This window comes from Augochlora pura, chromosome 7 (assembly GCF_028453695.1).
Source record: "Augochlora pura isolate Apur16 chromosome 7, APUR_v2.2.1, whole genome shotgun sequence".
Lineage (NCBI taxonomy): Eukaryota > Metazoa > Arthropoda > Insecta > Hymenoptera > Halictidae > Augochlora > Augochlora pura.
The window spans coordinates 29,180,234-29,200,899 of NC_135778.1; the positions used below are offsets into that span (position 1 = coordinate 29,180,234).

The 20,666-nt window shown below is 39.1% G+C and overlaps 2 protein-coding genes across 2 annotated transcripts in view; both read right to left on the minus strand.

The window, feature by feature from the left end:
• Window positions 1-4,151: 4,151 nt before the first annotated feature.
• On the minus strand, window positions 4,152-18,594 carry LOC144473700 (putative 4-coumarate--CoA ligase 2). Its single transcript, XM_078187820.1, has 7 exons — window positions 18,448-18,594; window positions 8,932-9,075; window positions 8,313-8,520; window positions 7,590-7,923; window positions 6,371-6,665; window positions 5,319-5,865; window positions 4,152-4,832 (listed from the first exon to the last, which is right to left on the minus strand). The coding sequence occupies exons 2-7, from the start codon at window positions 9,043-9,045 to the stop codon at window positions 4,714-4,716; spliced, it is 1,617 nt and encodes a 538-aa protein (XP_078043946.1). The 5' UTR covers window positions 9,046-9,075; window positions 18,448-18,594; the 3' UTR covers window positions 4,152-4,713.
• LOC144471976 (uncharacterized) overlaps window positions 18,468-20,666 on the minus strand; it is a 44,013-nt gene continuing 41,814 nt past the window's right edge. The window contains exon 2 of the mRNA XM_078184604.1: window positions 18,468-18,673. Coding sequence (XP_078040730.1) covers window positions 18,468-18,673 — 206 coding nt within the window. The remainder of the gene's footprint in view (window positions 18,674-20,666) is intronic.

Consider the following 20,666-nt stretch of genomic DNA (forward strand, 5'->3'; position numbering starts at 1 on the left):
TTTTTTTTCCAGAACTGGTCACTGCTGGCGTTTGCTAATTTGCGAGGTCGCTTTTAATAGTTTTGTTAGCATTTCGTAAAAATTCCATTTCATCGCATCATCGTTCAATACTTCTTCGCAAAACTACAGTATTTCAAACATCACTACCCCCTTCATCCCACTACCCCCTTCATCCGACGACATGTTTAAACATTATTTTTTCACAGAACAAGCTGTTTTACAACATCGAAAAAAATTCGTATGCACTCTGAATATATTGCAATTAATAAATAAATCGTATGCACAATACACTAAAGCACTGTTTCGTTATTTTATAATTTCTGATAATTGAGTCAAATTATTCTGCTGTGATCCGCAACTGTTGCATGACTGCATAGATTTTTGTAAACTGATGCAACAACCTTAAGGCATTGCAATTCTCACGGACAGCGCTGGCCGTATCGCGTTAACAAACTGAAATAAATAATATCCGCAGAGTAAAGAGTCATCCGTTTCAATCGTCTCGGTATCAAGAGACGTGAGGATCATTGATAGACAAGCGGTAAACGAAGTGCGAACGTGCCGGAAAAGCCGAAGCGATCTCAAGATCGGTCGGTCAGGCCCGTGCAGGTGGACGCAGGTATATCCGGGCAGCCGATAAAAGCCCCGTCGTTTGTCAGCCTCCTCCGGTTTTCCGTCGCAAGTGGCCCGGAGCTCCTTGCGCGGGTGGCTGCTCGGGGACACACGATGGCCGCGTGTGCAACGTTCCAGCACACGTATGCAGGGTGCGCGGCGAGTGCAGAGGATCGAGAGCCTAGCTGCATATCTCCACCCTAGGAATTGGAGTGGATGGCGAACGTGGGTACAATAGTTCGCATTGTATTGGATCTCCCCGAGTGATAGGCACCCCTCCACCGGCAACCCCTACCGTGTCTATCTGTTCCCGTCTATCTCGCCTAGCCCCGTCTCGCTCCCGCCGACCGGCACCCCGTATCTCATTTCGCGGAGGCCTCGAGCGCGCGTTATTATGCGCGTTATGCCACCGCCTCACTATTCTATCGCCGTTGCGGACAACTGCATCGTTTCTGTCCGTTTCGGGCTCTTCCGGTTTCAGCCGCGGCATCTGCACCCTCCGCGCGCCCCCGCCCGCCCCTCCTCCCGCTCCCGCCCCCTCCCCCGCCAGGAGAGCTTCCGGCCGTGACCGGAGACTTTTCGACGACCGAACCCCGAGCACCCGGCGAGCTCCGATCCGATCGATCGAATCGATGCCGGAGAGAGTCGGCTCGCTGAATTCTCCGCGCGAAATACTTTTCGGACGAGTTTCGCGTCTGTTGGCCACGACTTTCCAGACGGTTCCCTGACGATCACAAACTGCCAACTGGGAAATTAATTAAGCGGCTGGTAAGCGCTAGCTTTCGGCTTTTCGTACAAGCCAGGACGGATCGTTCGGCTATTATTTTTCACGGGGCTACGGTGCCGGCAAGTTTTCAACCCCCGTAAGAATGTTGCCGGATTCGAGAGCAAATGGAGCCTCGGTTTTTGGCGACGCTGTTTCGTGACGAAGGACTGTTTTTCAGGGAGTGACCCAGAAGAGATAATAGTGCAGGCTTTGAGCTTTAAAATAAGCTCAGGTGCATCGTCTTGTGATTTTTTCTCGCGAAGTTACAGCGGTTTTGATTTTGCGAACACTTTAAAGACATTTCTACTTGGCAGATTTTCGACGTCGCGACGGTGCTCGCTTTATCGTTGATTCCGTAGCGCTCGGGAGTTGTAAATGGAGAACAAATTGGTGTCGTTTATACTTGAAGCTTTGCTCTTTGAAACGTGCCCGCGTAGATCTCCGTACGATTCTTTTTTAACGGAGTTGTAGCGATTTCAATTTTGAAACCCCTATGGAGCCTCAGGTGTCTCAGAAGTTGATTCTTATTGGAACGATGTATGTCGTTCTTGAGATTTATATAGACGGAATCGTTCGAGCCGGTAATAATTATGGCGTTAAATGTAACTATGCAGATTGGTCCGGCGGTCGTTTCTATGGGGAATTCGATAGGATGACCGACATAACTCCGGCGTGGTCGGTATTCCGTCCGATAAAAGGTATCGTGAAAAATGAAATTATTCGGAAACCATTCGCCGGCCGGCGGGAAACTGGAAAGGGAGTTAAGCGGCCATCGTCCGGCAAATAATTGATGCACGTCAATTAGATTTGTCAGGGTGATCGTCGTAATGAAATTAACAGGAACACCAGCCATAGACACGTACATATATAACCGGTGATAGATATGTATACACTCGCTGAACTGTTTCATGTACAAGGTGTATCGTAAATCAACTGTCACCTGCCTCGTGCCCGTTGCCAAAAGAAACCGAGACCAGTCGAAAATATAACAAATATCAATTTGGTAGCATTATCATCCTCATTATAATAAATATTTATTTGATCGTACATTTATACATTTAAAATGTGTATATATATTAACGTATTAATTTTATGATATTGCAGGTCATTAAGAAATTATTTTCTGTGTATATGTATATTATACTATATTATTGTTTGTGTATAAAATTTATTATATTTATTAGATATATCAATTACTGTAGATTAATATATCAATTATATGATATCGTATGTCATTAACAAATTATTTTCTGTGTATATAATATACAGTATTGTTATTTGCGTATATATTATATTATATTTGTTAGATACATTATTTTCCATAGATTAATACATAAATCAGTACACGATGAATCTTTGTGACGATGAAAGTTTACGAAAGTTTATTAAGCTATATTCCAAAAACAAACGCGCGGGTAGACTGTGCTTGCGCAATTACTAAAACTATTTTAAGAAATAGAAATAGTAATATAATAAATTAGTGATAATAAAGTGAACGTTGGAGTAGCCTGCACTGTTTTTCGTTAATAAACAAAGCCGCGGATTGTATTTTCGTTAAGGAAAAAGTTACTCCAAATCATCTCAGGAACCCCTCATTTCTCGGAGTTACAATAATTTTGATACACCCTGTATACACACCGAATATATATCACAATTATCGTGCAATATTATTTATTGTATGATAATACATATATACGATGTTCTTTTATTTTGACGACGAATCCATTTATTTTTGATGTTGACGCAATCATCGGTGTAATTATTAAATTAATGGGTCGATCAAGGATTCGCAGTACACCTATTGTAAGGTGCACGTACCGTTCATGCAGTTAGGTAGTCTCATGGCGGACTCGGTGGCGTGAATTTAAATTTTTCCAATACCAGATACCGTTAATTCCGTTGATCCGCCAGGGCTGCTGGAAATTCCGATCCCACTTTTTTCGTTAACGAAGATAACACGATCGGTCTGACTACTGCGTTAAGAGAACCGGCAATTATCGGCTACTTATTCACTGTGACCTTCGAACCGGCCGTCCTTCAACCCTTTTTAATTGCCCTCAAAAATCCAATTAGCTCCGGCATGAATTTTTCGGAATATCCTGACGAAGGCGACCCTTTTTTTTTTTACATCGACCTATATCATTTCCATTTATTTCTCCGGTTTGGTGTTCCAGAAGACATCGACAATCATCCCTTCGGTTTTGTCCTAATTTTTAAAAATATTCACCGCAATTATTCGTTTCGAATATTCATAGAATATGGAATTCTAATATTCCATTGCACCGATTATACTATGGTTATACTATGTGAAACATGTTTCTGTTTACAATAAAACACGGAATACGTGCTTTTCTATTTTTCATTGACATTAAAAATAGTACATTTTTACGGTGAAACACAGCGAAGATATTTATAGATGTAATAATTAATCTCGAGACTCTGTTACTAGTGAACAATATTCGAATAGTAACAAAACTGTAGGAATTAATTATCTGGAATTTTTTTGCGGCAATGTAGATTTACCCGGGATCGCCAACCGTGGGAGATTTTCAGTTTCCTAGCCGTCAGCATTTCGAATGACGGGTTTTCAACTATTTTCAAAGTTCCCTCTGGCCGATGGGAGTGACTGTGTGCTAACGGGCACAGATGTATGGGAATTAACGAGACGAAAATCGAATCCGTCATTCGGAACGATGGCCGACAGTGGTTGCAAACTTGGAGGTGCCCATAAAGCCAGAGTAACTGCCTCGCCACGGTCTTTTTCATTTCGAACCACTTGTAAGTTCAATATATTTAGTATGCCGCATTTATATCACACTTAATACACAGCGTTTATATCGTATTTAACGATACCATAGATATCCCATTTTCGTCACGATAAATAATGTATCCTAAAATATTCTTCTTTCTACACGCAATTAATATAAAAATATAATAACACGCTATCAAAATTCCATATACACAATTTAGTTACATTATATTTGATATTTGACACGATAGGAATTTTATTCTGGGGTCCACAAATGATTTCATATTATTGTAATCAATTTTGTGTTTTATATTCTATGATATATACGTACAATATACTGTATGATATAATATAATAGGTACAGTATAGTATCGATATAGCTGCCATAGTTTTGCATGTTCAATTGATGTTGTTATACATTATTATATGCTATATTACATAATTATAGATAATTAATCAATTTGTATAAACAGGATATAAAAATAGATAGGAAATAGATGGAGAATATACAAAAATAGAGTGATATACACACATGTATGGTACAAATTCTAATAGACACTACGTTAACCAGTTAGATAGGATTGTTTCACAATTTGGACACCAAATTCAGCAACTCCCGTCGTATAATCTTGCCCGATGGAGTTTTCGATATGGCATCGACGAACCGCACGCCGCCCCTCAGCCATTTCTGGGGCGAGAAGTTCTCTGGAAATGAATATTAGTTAGCGCAACAATCAATGACATCGATTATACGATAAACTGTACTAAGTAGCTATGATACAGCGCAAAGTTGAATTATTATTATATAGTATTATCTAATTTAATATTAGCATTATTATGGAAATGAATATGTGTTATTGTAACTGCATGTAAAATATATCGACATTCAATTACAAATACTAACTATTGTACAAGTAATATATAATTGTAATTATATATTATTATTGTACAATTGCTTGTAATCATTTCTGCATATTAATAATTCAATTGTACATAATGTATACATTGTATACAATTTTATATTATTATTAGTATTATTCTTATTGAATTGTATACAATGTATATTAATATACAAATCTATAATGTATAATCGCAACTGTACAATTGCGATTGCGCAATGAAAAATATATTAACACGACTAACATACAAACCAATACATTGCATGAAAATATAATAAATCATCGAACTTACTGTTAGTGAAGGCAATGATTTCCTCCGCGGTGACCATGCTATCCGGCTGCCTAACTACGAACGCCATTGGCACCTCCCCGCTTTCAGGATGGGGGATACCGACGACAGCGGCGTCTTTGACACCGCTATGCGACTGAATCAGCGCCTCGATTTCCGAAGGTGAAACTTGGTAGCCCTTGTACTTGATCAGCTCCTTCAATCGACCGGAAATGTACAATATCCCGTTGGTGTTCAGGTGGCCGAGGTCCCCGGTATGCAGCCATTGGTCCTTGTCGATGGTCTCTGCCGTGACTTTGGGATTCTTGTAGTATCCCAGCATCACATGGTCGCCCTTGAAGCACACCTCGCCGACTTTTCCCGGGGGCAGCGCCTCGCCCGTCTCCGGGTCCACGATTTTGCAGAGAATGCCGGGCATTAGGGGACCAACGTTGCCTTCTTCGTTGTCACAGTCTCTGGAGCTTAGATTGGTGACAACCGACAGCTCCGTCATGCCGTAGCCGTTGCGGATGCTGGGGCATTTTATCCGTCTGCAAGTTTCGTCCGCAATCTGGAAATTTGAGTCCCCGTCGGGGACATTTGAGACCGCGCCACTTTTCAGGGGATGATCGGAGCGGGGTCAGACCATGCTTGTTCGAAATCGATCGGCGATTATGGTGGGAAACGACCGAAGACGGGTTATTGAATGATAACCTAAATAGCTCGCAGTAGAAGTTTCGGGTACATCAGGTTAATCCGAATGAGAATAGAGACTTCGAGCTTTAAAACGAGCCTAGGCCTATTGTTGCACGATTGTTGTTCACAAAGTTAGTGCCGGTCGAATCTCTCGAGCTTCGTAGAGATCGGTAAATCGACGATATCTGCGAGCTATGTCTCCTCTCGCGTTATTTCTCCGGCGAAAGTATGCTAACAGAAGCGAACCCTAGGGGCGCGAAAGTACGCGCTTCGAACTTTTTCACGGGACTCCGGCAATTTGAATGTCAAGACTTTTTCGCGACGAAGGGAACACGCCGGACGGATTCGTTGGAAAATAAGATTACTATAGATGAGCTTACGTCTTTGGGTAGGGGAGCAGCGCCGCAGATTACTTCCCTGACGCTGTCGAAGTTGTACTTCGTAATTTGCGGGTGTTTCGCAATTTGCACGAGAACCGGCGGCACCAGAGGCATGTGCGTGACTTTATATTTTCCGACGGATTGCAAAAGCGTCTCCAAATTGAATCGTCTCATTAGAGTCATACACCCGGAGTGGGACACCGCCGATAAAAACAGACTCAACGAGTAGCCGTGGAACAGCGGCAAGAAGTTGATAATCTGATCGTCCTTTTTGAAGTCGAACAGATAGGGTAATCTGTAATGATTAATTAAACAAATTTTCGTCGATATATCTCCGTTGCATTTTCTAGGATCTGTTAGATTTACGAGGGACTCCTAGATGTATTAGGATCTGCTGGAATTAATAAATTTATGGCTTGTACTAAATTTACCAGGTTCTACTAGATTCATTAGATTCTAATAGCATTATTAGAGTCTATTAGATTTATTGGTTTTACTATGTTCTATTATATTATACTATATCTTATTGTATTATACTATATTTTACTAGATTATAATATAGTAGAACGTAGTATAATATAGTAAAATATAGTATATATTCTATTATATTTAATATATTCTACTAAAATTTTATACTATATTCCACTATATTCTATAATATTATATTTATTTTTTCTATTAACCCTTTGCACTCGGCTATCCCCTCTCAGGGGGCATCGTAATTCTAGTATATGACTAAGCATTAAAGTTTATTAGCGATTTGCAACTATTTCTCGATGTCTACAAATTCATATAAATCGAATATTATTATAACAATATTATATATACCTATACATATAAATCGTATACTATATAATAATATATGTGTTTATAAGCGCTGGTAGGTAACATCCATGATGGCGCCGAGTGCAAAGGGTTAATATAATATTCTATAATATTTTACTATATCATAATATATTCTACTACAGTCTACTATATTCTATCATACTTTACTATGTTCTACTAATTTCTACCTCATACTATACCATGTTCTAGTCTATTCTACTACATTCTATTTTACTATATTCTACCAAAAATTTTACTGTATTTTATACTGTATTCTACTATACTTTACTACATCCTACTATATTTTACTAAATTTTATGAAATTCTATTGCATTTATTTGACTCGCTATGCTTACTAAATGTAAATTTAATCGCTATAATCAATTTAATTTACCTTGAGCTATTAATGAATGTCAGCATATTCTGATGGGACAGGGCTACACCCTTAGGGAAGCCTGTGGTTCCGCTGGATGCCATGATCAGTGCTACTCTCTTCCTGTTGTCATCCAATGGCAACGGCATGAATGTGTAAGGGTCCACCGCGTTCTTATATTTTGCTATCAATTGATTCATCCTAGGAAATTTGCTATCGGTGGCTTCGTCCTCGATTTGAATCAGCTGCATTTTCCATTTCAGGGTCGGCGCGATTTTTGCCATAATCGGCTCGCATTGCCGCGACACGAACATCACTCGGGGCTCAATAATGTCTAACATGTGTCTGTATTCCCCTAGAGAAATTAATTAATAGTTTTTATAATATTTGTTAGCGCGTATCAGATTTAATTCGATAGATAGAGTAATTACATTTATTATTTGGTATTCTGTTTATTAATTCGTTTGTAGTATTATTTATTGTAATGTACTAAATTTAATTTAGTAAATAGAGCAATTACATAATTATTATTTGCTATACGAATGATTAAGTTGTTTATAGTGTTATTTGCTACAATGTGTTGAATTTAATTAAGTGAGAGTAAAGCGTTTATATCTGTTATTTGGTACTACAATTATTGTATTGTCTGTAATATTATTTATTGACAGTTGTTAGGCTCTGCTAAAATCATTTTTTAATTTTGTTATGTTAATTCTGTTGCTGCCATAATTTGTTAACACTCACTTTCCGTGTAACTCGGATTCACGGGTGCAAAGACGCCGCCAGCAGTCAGGGTCGCAACTATAGCCACCACATAATTAGGATGATTCTCACTGGCTATGGAAATTCTGTCCCCTGCTTTGACGCCATAAGTCTTTAGGGCGTATGCCAGTCTCACTGACGTTTCCAGCAGATACCTGGACGAGTAGGGTGTTCCAGTGTCAACGTCAATCTAAAGATAACAGACGACAACTTATTCTCCGAAATTAATCGAAAATTTCATCGTCAAGAATTATATTATATTCCTTTCACAATTTGATCGACTCGGAGCAACATTTGCCCCGTTTTTTTGATAAATAACATTCTATGTAAATCTAAAACAATATTTCCGACTTATAGTTCTTCCATTTTCCGTGACAAAGCGCATTTTATGCATATGGAATCGATCGCGGCGACTCGCGCAACTGTTACACTCTCGATGAATTTTTAAAATTTAGATTTTGACGATATAAAAATTGTCTTGGAACGCGATACAACAATTTCAGCGGTGCCTCGGCGTCACCGCTGGAATACAGAGAATTAAAAAAGTTGCGATCTGCATTTAATTATTTTAGAGGCGCGCGGATTAAATCGATCAACTTACCATCGTGATGTGGTCGAGGTCTTTTCGAAACAAGTTAAGTATGTGTTCCTGCAAGGAGATGTTCGGGATATACGGCGCTTCGCCACTGCTGAGTATGTTGCCCTCCATCCACATTGTTTCTTCCCTTAAGTTACTATTGTTTGTCTGAAATAGTAAAGAGAATACTGACATTAATTTATCTTTAACTTGTCTTTAATTTCTGTATCGTAAAGTGAAAGTCGTCGCTATGGAATTGACTTCTGTTGGATAACATTGTTGACAGGGTTTTCACTGAGCTGGAAAAATTATGGCAGCAATGTAGAGTGTCTCTACGACCTGCAAGAATGTGAGTTGACTGTGGCAATTGACTTTGCACACTTTGGTGGCTAGTTCCAAAGATTCCAATCAAGCTTTCTCTCTATCAATAAAGACAGAGACAGCGAGAGACCGACTGAGAGAAACAGAGCGAGCGAGAGAGAGAGAGAGAGAGAGAGAGAGAGAGAGAGAGAGAGAGAGAGAGAGAGAGTTTCTCTGGAGCGCTTGATTGGTTCGATACTATTCCAGTGCGATGTGTATTCAACCAAGGAACGATATGTGGACTCAGGATTCGCCGGTGGTGTTTGCTAAAATAGATTGTTCGAGAAGGATTATACTCACCTGCGAGTATCCCTTGTTTCGCGCGGTCTTCGTTTAACCAGACTTACTTTGCGATTTATTACCCGAGGAAAGGATCGCCGAATTCAAACAACAAATTAGTCGACGATAGCCTGAATCGGTTTGATTGAAATAAAAAAAAGTATGATCGAATATGGCCAACAGTTTTTGAGTTAAAAATTACTAAGTGCAGCAATGATTTTGAACGTCTGTATTTTTTAAACAAATTTGAAATAGGCAAAGTGATGACATAAACCACCTATAATTATCCATGGTTTACACCACGGAATCGTTAAGTTTTGATAAAACCTTCGCTATCGATTGCAACAATCAATCAATTTCAAATACCTTATTAGCAGAATTGTTTCCTTACGATTTTTCAAATGAACTTTTTTAGAACGACTTCGAACGTCCGTATTTCGTAAACAAATGCGGAATTGAGAATACGATGACATAAACCCCCCTCAATTTTGCCTCTTCTTAGCTAGGAATCAATTACTGTTCAAGATAATCGGCGCCATCGAGTGGGGAAATCGTTCGATCACGATAGAGAATAAAGAAACGTTACGATCATTTGTAAGCCAGTGTTAGTTAGAAGGCAGCTGGTTGTAAATATCGATTTTCGACTCCGGCGAGTGTTTATCACTAGATCGACTCCCATTTCACCGCGAATGAAGCAGCGCCCTGGCCCCGGCACTCATAATATTAAATTATCGTCAGCTCAAACGGTAACGAGAACTCGGGAAACTCGGAAGAAAGCTCGATATCACGGCGGAAACGTCGCGTTGACAAATTGTTTTCCTACGGTATCGACTTGCCCGTGTCGCTGGGAACCTACGACGCTCGGAAGAAACGGCTCCCCCCCCCCCCCCCCCATCCCCCGTCCCCGATTCAGTTTCGTGCAAAAGAAAAACCATCCGGCAACTTTCTCCAAATAAACACCCTTTTCCGAAACAATTGCTCCGTTACGAGAATGATTCGCTGAAAAATCAAGGCCTACAAGAATGCAGCATCTCCGATGATTCCAAAATCTTCGACTGATGCGTTTCAACAATTTCTCAGTGTCAGATTTATTATTAGACATTTCTTTTTAGTTCAGAATTCTTTCGAGCTTAGAATTTTAGAAGAATCGTGTTTAATGAAATGAACGAATTTATCAGAGAACTATCGTCGATAAAAGGCGACGGACGATCGTTTTAATCGAGCGATAGCAATTATTTGGTTAATAATGAATTTAATGCGAACGTCTCAAGTGCCTTTTCGCTGTTGTCGAGTGAAATAGAGCAAATAGAGGATGCGAGCGAATAAAAGTCAGCGCGCCATTTCGGCGGGGTATAGCCAGCCCGAAGGCAGTTCTACTTCGTTGCCCAGCTTTTTAGCCGTCACACGTATAATGCACCGGCAGCAATAATGGGAGGATACGTTTTTATGCAACAAACGCCGTATCTCATTAACGAACGAATTTCCCGAAATGCACGGTTCTCCGTGCAGTTTTTGAAACGCTATTCGCGAGCGAAGTCGATTCAAGTTTCAGAGCATCTTACGCGACAGAGTCGATCTCGGACAACAATTGCGATAACTAATGAAAAAATAAACATAAGCGGGACATATTTTGATTAGATCAATAACTTTTGAAAAAAGATATACAGTTTTATATATTTACTTAAACATCCGACATTTCATATGCACCAATCTAATAAAAATGGATTTTCAATTGTGCCGTGCGAATCATGAATTTATGTTGTCGCACGATTCTTTTGGCATTAAAATTCCCGGCGCACGATTCGTTTCGCGTGCACCGACTGTATTAATATTCCTTTGGAAGCGTATTCGCCGGTGTATTCCCTTTCGAAATCCCATCGAAATCCTTCAAATATTCCTGGAGGATATGGAGCTGGTGAAACCAAGTAGGAATCTATTCTTCGGCGTGCCGTAGTGTTGAGAAATCGCTGTTCAGGCTCTGTCTTGACGTAGATATGAGATTGGATTGGAAATTTGTGCGGGGCGTATACGAAACGTAGTATATATCGCGGAACGTAGTTGGCCGGCTCTCGATGTGTAAATTGTTTACCGTGAAATTGCGTATCGACAAATGCGATCGAACAGACCTGAAACTTAATGAATGACCGATGCTCGATCTTCCGCATTCTGTTCCGCTGTTTTCCACTGATTAGCGATCGGTCGAGTAACGCGATAACGTTGATATTATCGGCCTGATTTCTACAGTGAACGTATGATGCGATATCCCAGTAGCGTCCACAGATTGAACAAATAAGATTAGGTCCTCTTAAAGTGGAGGCTTCGAGTTATGAAGTCAGCGTAAGTTGCTAGTTCTACGATTTTTTATCTCCAAGATATGATAAACTGACAATGAACAATTTTCAATTTATAAAAGTGTACGGGGTCTTCGAATTTGGTCTAAAAGTGTGTGCCACGTTATCCAATTTTCCATCCTGGAAGAATTTTTTAGCTGAATGTTAGCCGAGGTTTGTTGAAAGTGGAAGCTTTGAGCTATAAAATGAGTAAAAATAGCTGGTTCTACGATTTTTTTTTTCTCAAAGATATAATAAATCGAAAATGAACAATTTTCAGACGAAGAGTAAGGTATCCACAAATTTGCTTTAACAGGTTAAGCGTTACATTATTGAATTTTTCATGTTGGAAGAACTTTTTAATCGAATATTAGCTGAGGTTTGTTGAAAGTGTAAGGTTTGAGCTTTAATATAAGCTCACACAGATCATCCCAGGATTTTTTTTCTTAAAACAACGATAACTTAAATATCAACAATTTCCAGCCGAAAGCTACGCGATCCCCTATTTTGCACCCTAAACGTTTACCACATAATTGAACTGTTCTATACAAAAACGTCTTTGAAACAAACGGTAACTTACGTTTATCAAAAGTAGAGACTTCTGGCTTAAAAATGAGCCTGGTTACACCGTCATCCCATACTTTTATCCGAAGTTACAAGGCACTGAACATGGCCAATCATCGTCCGAAGAAAAAGTGACATTGTTGCAACTCCGACTCGAAGATTGCAAGTTGCAACATTTTCGCAGCATTAAATCCACTGCGACAGTTCGGCTGAAGGCTCTATCATAATCTCGGCACTGTCACAGTCTCGGAAAATAATCTCGGCACATAATGTCGGGCATTGTCGCGTAGACCGTAAACGTTTTTATTGATCGGCCATTCGGAGAAGGGCGTTCCGAAGAGTCTATTGTTGCTGTATAGTTGACTTATTTCGGAAAAACGACGCTACTTTGTAGACACACCTCGTAAGTATTCCCGGGGTGTCTAGGCACGCCGCACGAGGCCAAGAATCGCCGGTATGCGGCCCGTGTGTCCCAGTGCGGCTGCAACAATCAGAGTGGCACGCGCCCCCATACCCCGACCCCCATGGCACCGCATCCACGCCATGGAACCAAACCCTAACACCGATTCCCGAGTCTCGAGTCCCAGTCAGGCAGTTCAGTGATTTCCGAGGACGCATTCCCGTCTCTTCCGTTGGCCACCGCGCGAATATTCCAGACGCATTGCTGCGAGGTCGCGCGGTTCGGATAACGGAGGCTCGACCTGAGAGAATTCTTATCACGGCACGTCACGTCCGCACGAAAAATCCCGGACACGCCGTCCGATTCGACCGGATTCAACGGGATGAAAAACATTTCCTGCGACACGTTGTCGAAACAATTTTACGAGTTAATATTCACGAGTTAAATCGGACGATCTCTAGTCGAGAAACAGTATGGCATAACTTCTTTAAAAAATATCATACGGTAATCTACCTACGCTCGTTCTATAGCGTGAATTTTCGTCTTTTCAACTTACTATATTAAATAGTTTTCGCAGGCAGATTTGCTAAAAAAATCGGGGAAAGAATACAAAGCTATTTCTTGCTATCAAAAGTATCACCCTCGATCTAAAAATTCTCCAAATTCAAACTACCAAAACTCCGTCAAAAATAATTATACAATTATCTATCTATGCTTGTTCTAAAGGGTGAAGCCTCGTTTTTCGAATGATCTAACCTTTTTTCTTTATTCACTCTCCCCGCGCGCAATACTTCGCATGGAATCGAAGGCGTTTCGCCGACAAACTAAAAATCGTGTTTCGCTCGTGAAAGTTCCGAGTCTTTCACTTTTTGGCTTTCGGCTCGCGTTAATGGTAAGGCCGCGACTTAACGGAATAACGAGAGCTGGCAACCTTCTCTGGAACGAGGAACGGTGGAGGCGAGAGGGATGGATGGCGAGGGGCTGAATCGCGGGGGTGGTACCGGTGCGATGCAAACGCGGTGGCCCGCTCGAGGCAGCCTCGGGATTTTGATAACATGTGACTTTATCTGGAATTCCAGGGCGCGCAGGTAGCCTGTTTACTTAAGATAATAGCGAAGCGGAGTGGCTGGCTGAGCGTGGCTGCGAAGGTGGGGTAAGGCGGATGGATATTTCAACGGGGAACGAGGAAAGATCCTGCGCGAGGAGAATTACTCGACCGGGATGGGATAGATCTCCGAGAGAAGGAAGGCTGGGTCTCCACTTGAACGGGTTTTAACGAGCCTGTTAGGCGAGCCTGATTTTTTTCACCTTTCACCTGCCCCCCCCCCCCACCCCCCTCCCCCGGAGCACCTGAGCCAAATGAACGCCGTAGACACGGAGCCCGCATTATGACCATAACGATCGAACGATTTTTTTCCCGGTTCCAATTATATCCTGGTGAAATTTTGGAAAAAATCGACGACGTGGAGGAAGCATGCATGTACAAGCTGCATTTTTCTCCCTTTGAATATCTTTTATATTAATCGAGATAAATGGTAATGAAGTTAAGGGTGGTTTTTACAAGAAGAAATTTTTTTAATACAACCATAGGAAACGGATTATTTTTTCCTGTCTGTAATATCCATCCTAAAATTTTGAAAAAAATTAACAATGTAGAGGAAATATGCTTCTACAAATTGCGCTTTGTTGCATTAAAATAGCTCTGCTAGTAACGAAGAAAATAATAGACAAAGTCAGTGATCCTCTTCGTTAGACGAATATGTTGTAATCCAAATTATTTTTTCCTGCTTAAAGTGGTGAATCAACAATTTTGTAATTATTCAACCAAGTAGAGAAAAGATGCAGCTATTGTCTGCCTCTTCGTTCGCCGAAATATCTTTTATAATATTTGAGAAAACGATATATCATGTTGGGGATCTTTCTTGCAAGAGCAGACGGCGTTTCGAAGCTCTCCGGCATATTATTCAGGCTAGTGACAGGATAATTCTAATGTCGAACGAGTATAGTTCTGAAAGTAGGTGCTTCCTGAAAATGGTAGTCGCATGTCCGCAGTTTGCCTCGCTGTTTCAATCTAGGGTATTTGTGTGAAGGTGCCACGCGAAGCGCTTCCCTTTATTCACTTAGTCTGCAGGGAGTCGTCAAGTACAAGCTAAATACTACTACTTCGAGAATGAAATTTCACATCGGAGACTGTCAGACACTATTACGTATCATAATTCTCTCGACCCCTGGCAGAGCCTCTTGAAAGCGCTTTTTGAGCGAAGACGCCACCCCCTCCAATAACTATACAGTTATACGAAGTATTACTGCGCCGACAGGGGACGTGAAATCATTTTTCGAACCTTCACGGTATAAATTGTTTCCGTATATTACTTACTGCACCGAATTTCCATGCTGTTCCTATCCAAGGCTTCAGAAATACGCTTTAATATAAGCCGTAACAACAATTTAATTTTATAACGACAAAATTAACGTGGATTAAAAACAAATTAATAGAATATAACCTAGAAGTTTTGCTGTTTTAAACAAGCCTAAGCAGATAGTGCTTCGATTATTTTCGAAAAAATTACAATCATTTAAAGATCAACGATGCCAGTCCTCGGATTTAATTTCCTAGCGTCAAAATGATCGCAGGCTGAAATAAATTAGTGGAATAGAAACTAGAGGCTTCGCCCTTCGAAACAAGCCTCGACAGCTGGTGCTGCGACATTTTCCGCCGGAGTTACGATTTTTCCAATTTTCAACCCCTAAATCTGCGAAAATTCGCTGGTTCGGCTAAAAAATGATCGCAGTCAACGACGCCACGGTATCGAACCTTCGGAACGATATCGATACAAAGTCCTCGAAGATTCAACGGCACCGTAGCCGCAGCTTCAGAGAAAAGGAAGAAGAGGGTAGCTGCTGCAGGGTAGCTGGAGGGTTGCTTGGCCGCAGCTCAGCGCCGGAAGAGGCTAAGGGTAAGAGCGGAAGAGTGAAATAGACGGGGTGAGATTCTCTCTCCGGGCCGGGGGTACAAGAACTTCATTTTCCGAGCCATTACACCCCGTGCCACCCTGCTATCCGGCAAACCCCTTTACCCCTTTAAATTAATTTATATCGAAATTTTAAATGACATTCATCGAGCCGAACAATAAATAACACTACCGGCCCGGGGAAACGGCACCGCGTTAGTGACGTCGACCCAGCTTTTTCACAGGGCCACTGTTATGCCCTGAATTTCCACCCCTCCGTTGCAACCCCTTGCACCCCTCGGGCGAAAATTCCTGCGAAAATTGCAGGGACGAGTTTGTTAATGTACGGTCGATACCTTGTGTGTGCGTCGACTCTCTCCCTCTGCGACTGTCTTTCCTATTCTCGCTGCTCAAGTCACTCCGCATTCTCTTAATAACAACAATTTGTTGTAAATAATTACAGCGACGATATTTTTTATTCACGAGAACAACAGATATAACAGACACAAGGGAATTTATTTCGCGCGTGTTTCATTGTATTTGTCGGCGATTTATTTGTTTAAGTTGGAACAAAAAGTAATGAGATTGTTGCACGAATTGTTTAACAATTTTAGCGGGATTGGGAAACGTTTGCATTATTTTTAAACGTGTTTGCATACGCCAGTAATTTCTGTCAAATTGAAATGTATTTATGTAAGAACGAGTTTGTCAATTGAGTCTGTTTGTTAATTGATTTATTTGACTACACATGAAAGTGAGGAATTTGTTGCGTCAGTTTACGAAACGTTTACATCGTTTTTACATAATTTCTGTTAAGATATGTTTAAACTTTTATCGATAGAAATATACGTAATTCGAATAACAAACATGATTTGCATGTTCGTAATTAGTTGCGTAGCGTATAGTGAAGGCAATCGCAGTGATCTCTAGCGTAATTCATAAATTAATAGTCATCCGGTTTAACTAACTATTGACGACGTTCGGATCCATGAGTCCGTTTGTATATTGATAAGTAATTCATAATCTACTTTATGGATATTGCTGTGACTGTGACTATTTTACTGATTAAAAAATTTTGCTGATTATTTGGCTGTTTCACTGAGTCATGTATTTACTAGATATTTTATCGCAAAAGATACGACTAATGAGCATGTAGAAAGAATAAATTGTTTCAACTCAGTATAGGATCTCGTTTACCTTATGAAAACATAAATATCATTTCGCGGGATATCCTTCTACCAGCAATTTTATTTAATTATATAATAGTTCTATTTTTCCGCAATCGCATTTTTATTCAATTATATTCTTAACAAATGTTTCACGTTCATATAGCGTTATTTTTTATAGTAAAATTTTTAATAAAAACAAATTACTGTTAATATTAATATTACTGTTATTATTATTTATTAACAGAGCTGTTTAGAATCGACCTGGCGGGCGATTGTTTAAATTATTTTTATTTTTATACCTCGCGCGACCGGGCGTCCGACACCGAATAATTCTATTTTATTTTCTATGTATACATATATATATTTTTTTTATCAGAAATATTTCGCTCGTGCTTATCCCGACTGTTCTTTTTTATTATAAATTAAAATAGTCATTATTCTGTGCGCAGTTCAATTAATACTGTACTTGTTTCTTTTTCCACATAATTTTATGGCGTTTTGTTAATATCGATTGCAAATAGATTATTCGAATTGTTAAGTGTAAATATATGACTTAGGGGTTACGTTGCGGTCAATGGGGGTTCTATTCAGTACCCCCGTGGCGACATAGAGGATTCCTTCGACTGGCTTTCTCGAATTGAAGAACCGCGAGCCGCGATTTTCAAATAATAGAAGTGAAAACGTTGTAACGATAGTAGGCACGTGATATGAGTACCGTAGAAATTACGATCTATCTAATCTAATCATCTACACTTGAACCTCATGTCTGAGGGGTCATAGCAAGACGGTTAACCTACGCAATCCGGACGATTACGATGAGACAGTGACAATCCAGAAAACGGTCAAGCTATTTACAAAACAGAGCCAACATACTCGGAGTTTCAATAATAGATATCGGACATCTCCTTTACAAAAAAAAAATTACATAAGCGACCAATTATACTATTGAGCCGCGGTGTAAACGATAAGGAATCTTGGAATGAATAATTTTGCATAATACAAAAAATATACTACTAATTATAATATCTAAATTATTCTACTAATTATATTGATAGTAATGATAAAAAATGATAAATAACGAAACCGTGATTGCACATTTTACACCTATACCTGACATTGATAATTAAATATTAATATTCAAAATAAACATATATATTTGATATACATGCACATTATATAAATAAACATCGTGAATTTAATGTAAATATATCAATTTAGTTTGCTTCATTTGAATAAAGAAATTTGGGTTGTAGAAATTTAATTTACCAATAAGCAATATAAAGTAAATTTAGTAAAAATAATATAAAGTAAAATCAGTAAAAATAATATAAAATAAATTTAGTAATAAATAATATAAAGTAAATTTAATAATAAATAAATAAATAATATAAAGTAAATTTAGTAACAGGTACCATAAAGTAATTACGTATTAAAAATAATAATAATATTTAGTAAAAAAGTAATATAGAACTGTCATAAACTCTTACAATGCCTGTCTCCTGGCCGTCTACAGATCAGCTGGTATCAGCTTGATAAACGATGCACGCCGGTTCGTACTTTTCCAGTGCAGCACTCGCGAGTGTATGCGCCATCGATTGTCAACGAATGCTATAGGAACTATAAAATGGTTGCGCAATGCTCTCTCGGCCTCGCTCATAAGCCTAACCGCACAGTTTCCCTCACCACGATCACGTGACATTCCTCGCGGTCTATCTACAAAAAAGACATACGAATTTAAGAAATTGCTATGCAATCATTATATTTGCAAATTGTCCAACATTTTATCAGCGAACATATTTGTAAGTTGAAAGATAGGAGTTAGAAGAAGTATTAGGCTAGAAGTATGATATTAGTATAGTATAACGTAGTACAGAAGCGTGATATAATATAATAAATATAATATAATTGAATAAAGTATATAAGTATAATGTGAAGGCAAGATAATATAGCATCTATAATACAGAATAAAAGTATAATAAAAGCATAAGATAATACAGAAAGTATAATATAAGTATACTACATGCACTACAGAGAATATAGTATAGTATAATGGCACAATATAGAAAATATAACATAATATAGAAATATAATGTTAATACAATAGAATATAGCAACTATATTACAGTATAAAAATGTAATGAAAGCATAATATAAGTATACTACACATAATATAAAGAATATAGTGCACTGTAATAACATAATATAGAAAATACGATATGCTACAGAACTATAATGGAAATACTATAATAAAATAAAAAAATACAAGTGCGATAAAATTTAAAATATATGGTATAGTATATAAGTATAATATAAGTACAATATACTATTTAACTACAAAGGTATTTAATTACGACTATAATATTGAACGAATATTCAGAGATTTTTATTTCGCTCGTTTGGGAATAAGGTTGGTGGATTTTTAATGGCGCAATATTTTCTTAGGTGAGCGTGCTCGAGTCGAAAAGTGCGGCGAATTCAATCTGACAATGAATGCAGGTTTTCTCGACGAATTCTTCGCATATATACATATCGATTACGTTGAATAATCGGACTTTTTACTATCCCCCTCGATCTCTTTCACGCTCGAATAACGCGAAATCGTTCATTGCGCTGCCGCCGTACCGCGCCGGTCCATTTGAAAAACTTCAGGAGCTAATTTCGTTGATGGTGCCGAGCAGGATTCTGGCGCTCTACTGTTAACATTCTACTGCATAATATAATTGTCCATAATATTAACAGATTACAGCGATTCGATATTTTCTAGTGACTTTTTTTTTTTAATATCTCTGAAATACTTTTTCCAGTACAAAAATGTTCAAATGAAATTCGATGTAAAATTTTCTAGATCAAAAATACGGTTAATTAAATTGAAAGCACTTATGGTGTTCGAATCTAGAGACTTTTCTCTTTCAAATAAGGCTAGTTAGATTGTTATTGGATTTTTGTTCTCAAAGTTGCAGTAGCTCAAAGATAAAGAATGTCTAATCCATTTTTTAATAATTCTGCCGTCTTATTCGTTACTAAAAAAATTAGTTCTTATTTATTGTTCTTATTAATTCTACTGCGAAATTACGATCTCAAAAATAAAAACCAGATACATTTCTCGAAACTAGAACCTCCTTTTTTTAAAATGAGCTAAGGTACATTGTTCTATAAATTTTTTCCACAAAGTTTCGCCACCTCATAATCGAAACCACCTCAATTCTAGCAATCCTCGACTATCATCATCGCTAAAAAATTTTCTATCATCAAAGCACGTTAACAAATGCTAATAAAATCTAGATCAATGGAAACTAGACACTCCACCCTTTAAAACGAGGTTACTCAGACCACCATAAAATGTTTGAACCGTAAAGCTACAGAGTCTAAAAGATCGGCAATCCGTATCAACCCTCCGTTCGATCGTCTTGCTCCGATGATAGTCAACTCTAAATACAAATCCTCTTCGAAATACGTTCCCACCCCTATCGCACACACACCTGGCCTAAGAAGAGCGTGTAATTCTTTCAGCGGAGGGTGGCACGGCGGCCATGGAGGTCGCAGTTGTACTGTAAATCTCGAAGTTCGTCGTCGGCGCTAATTCGAAGTTTGGCGCAGTTGCTGCAGCGCTCTATAGCTCCGCTAGGCGTATACACACGAGCACCGACGCCGTAGAATCGAATACAGGGAAAGGAAAGTACGAGCCGTGAATCCCACGTACAAACAC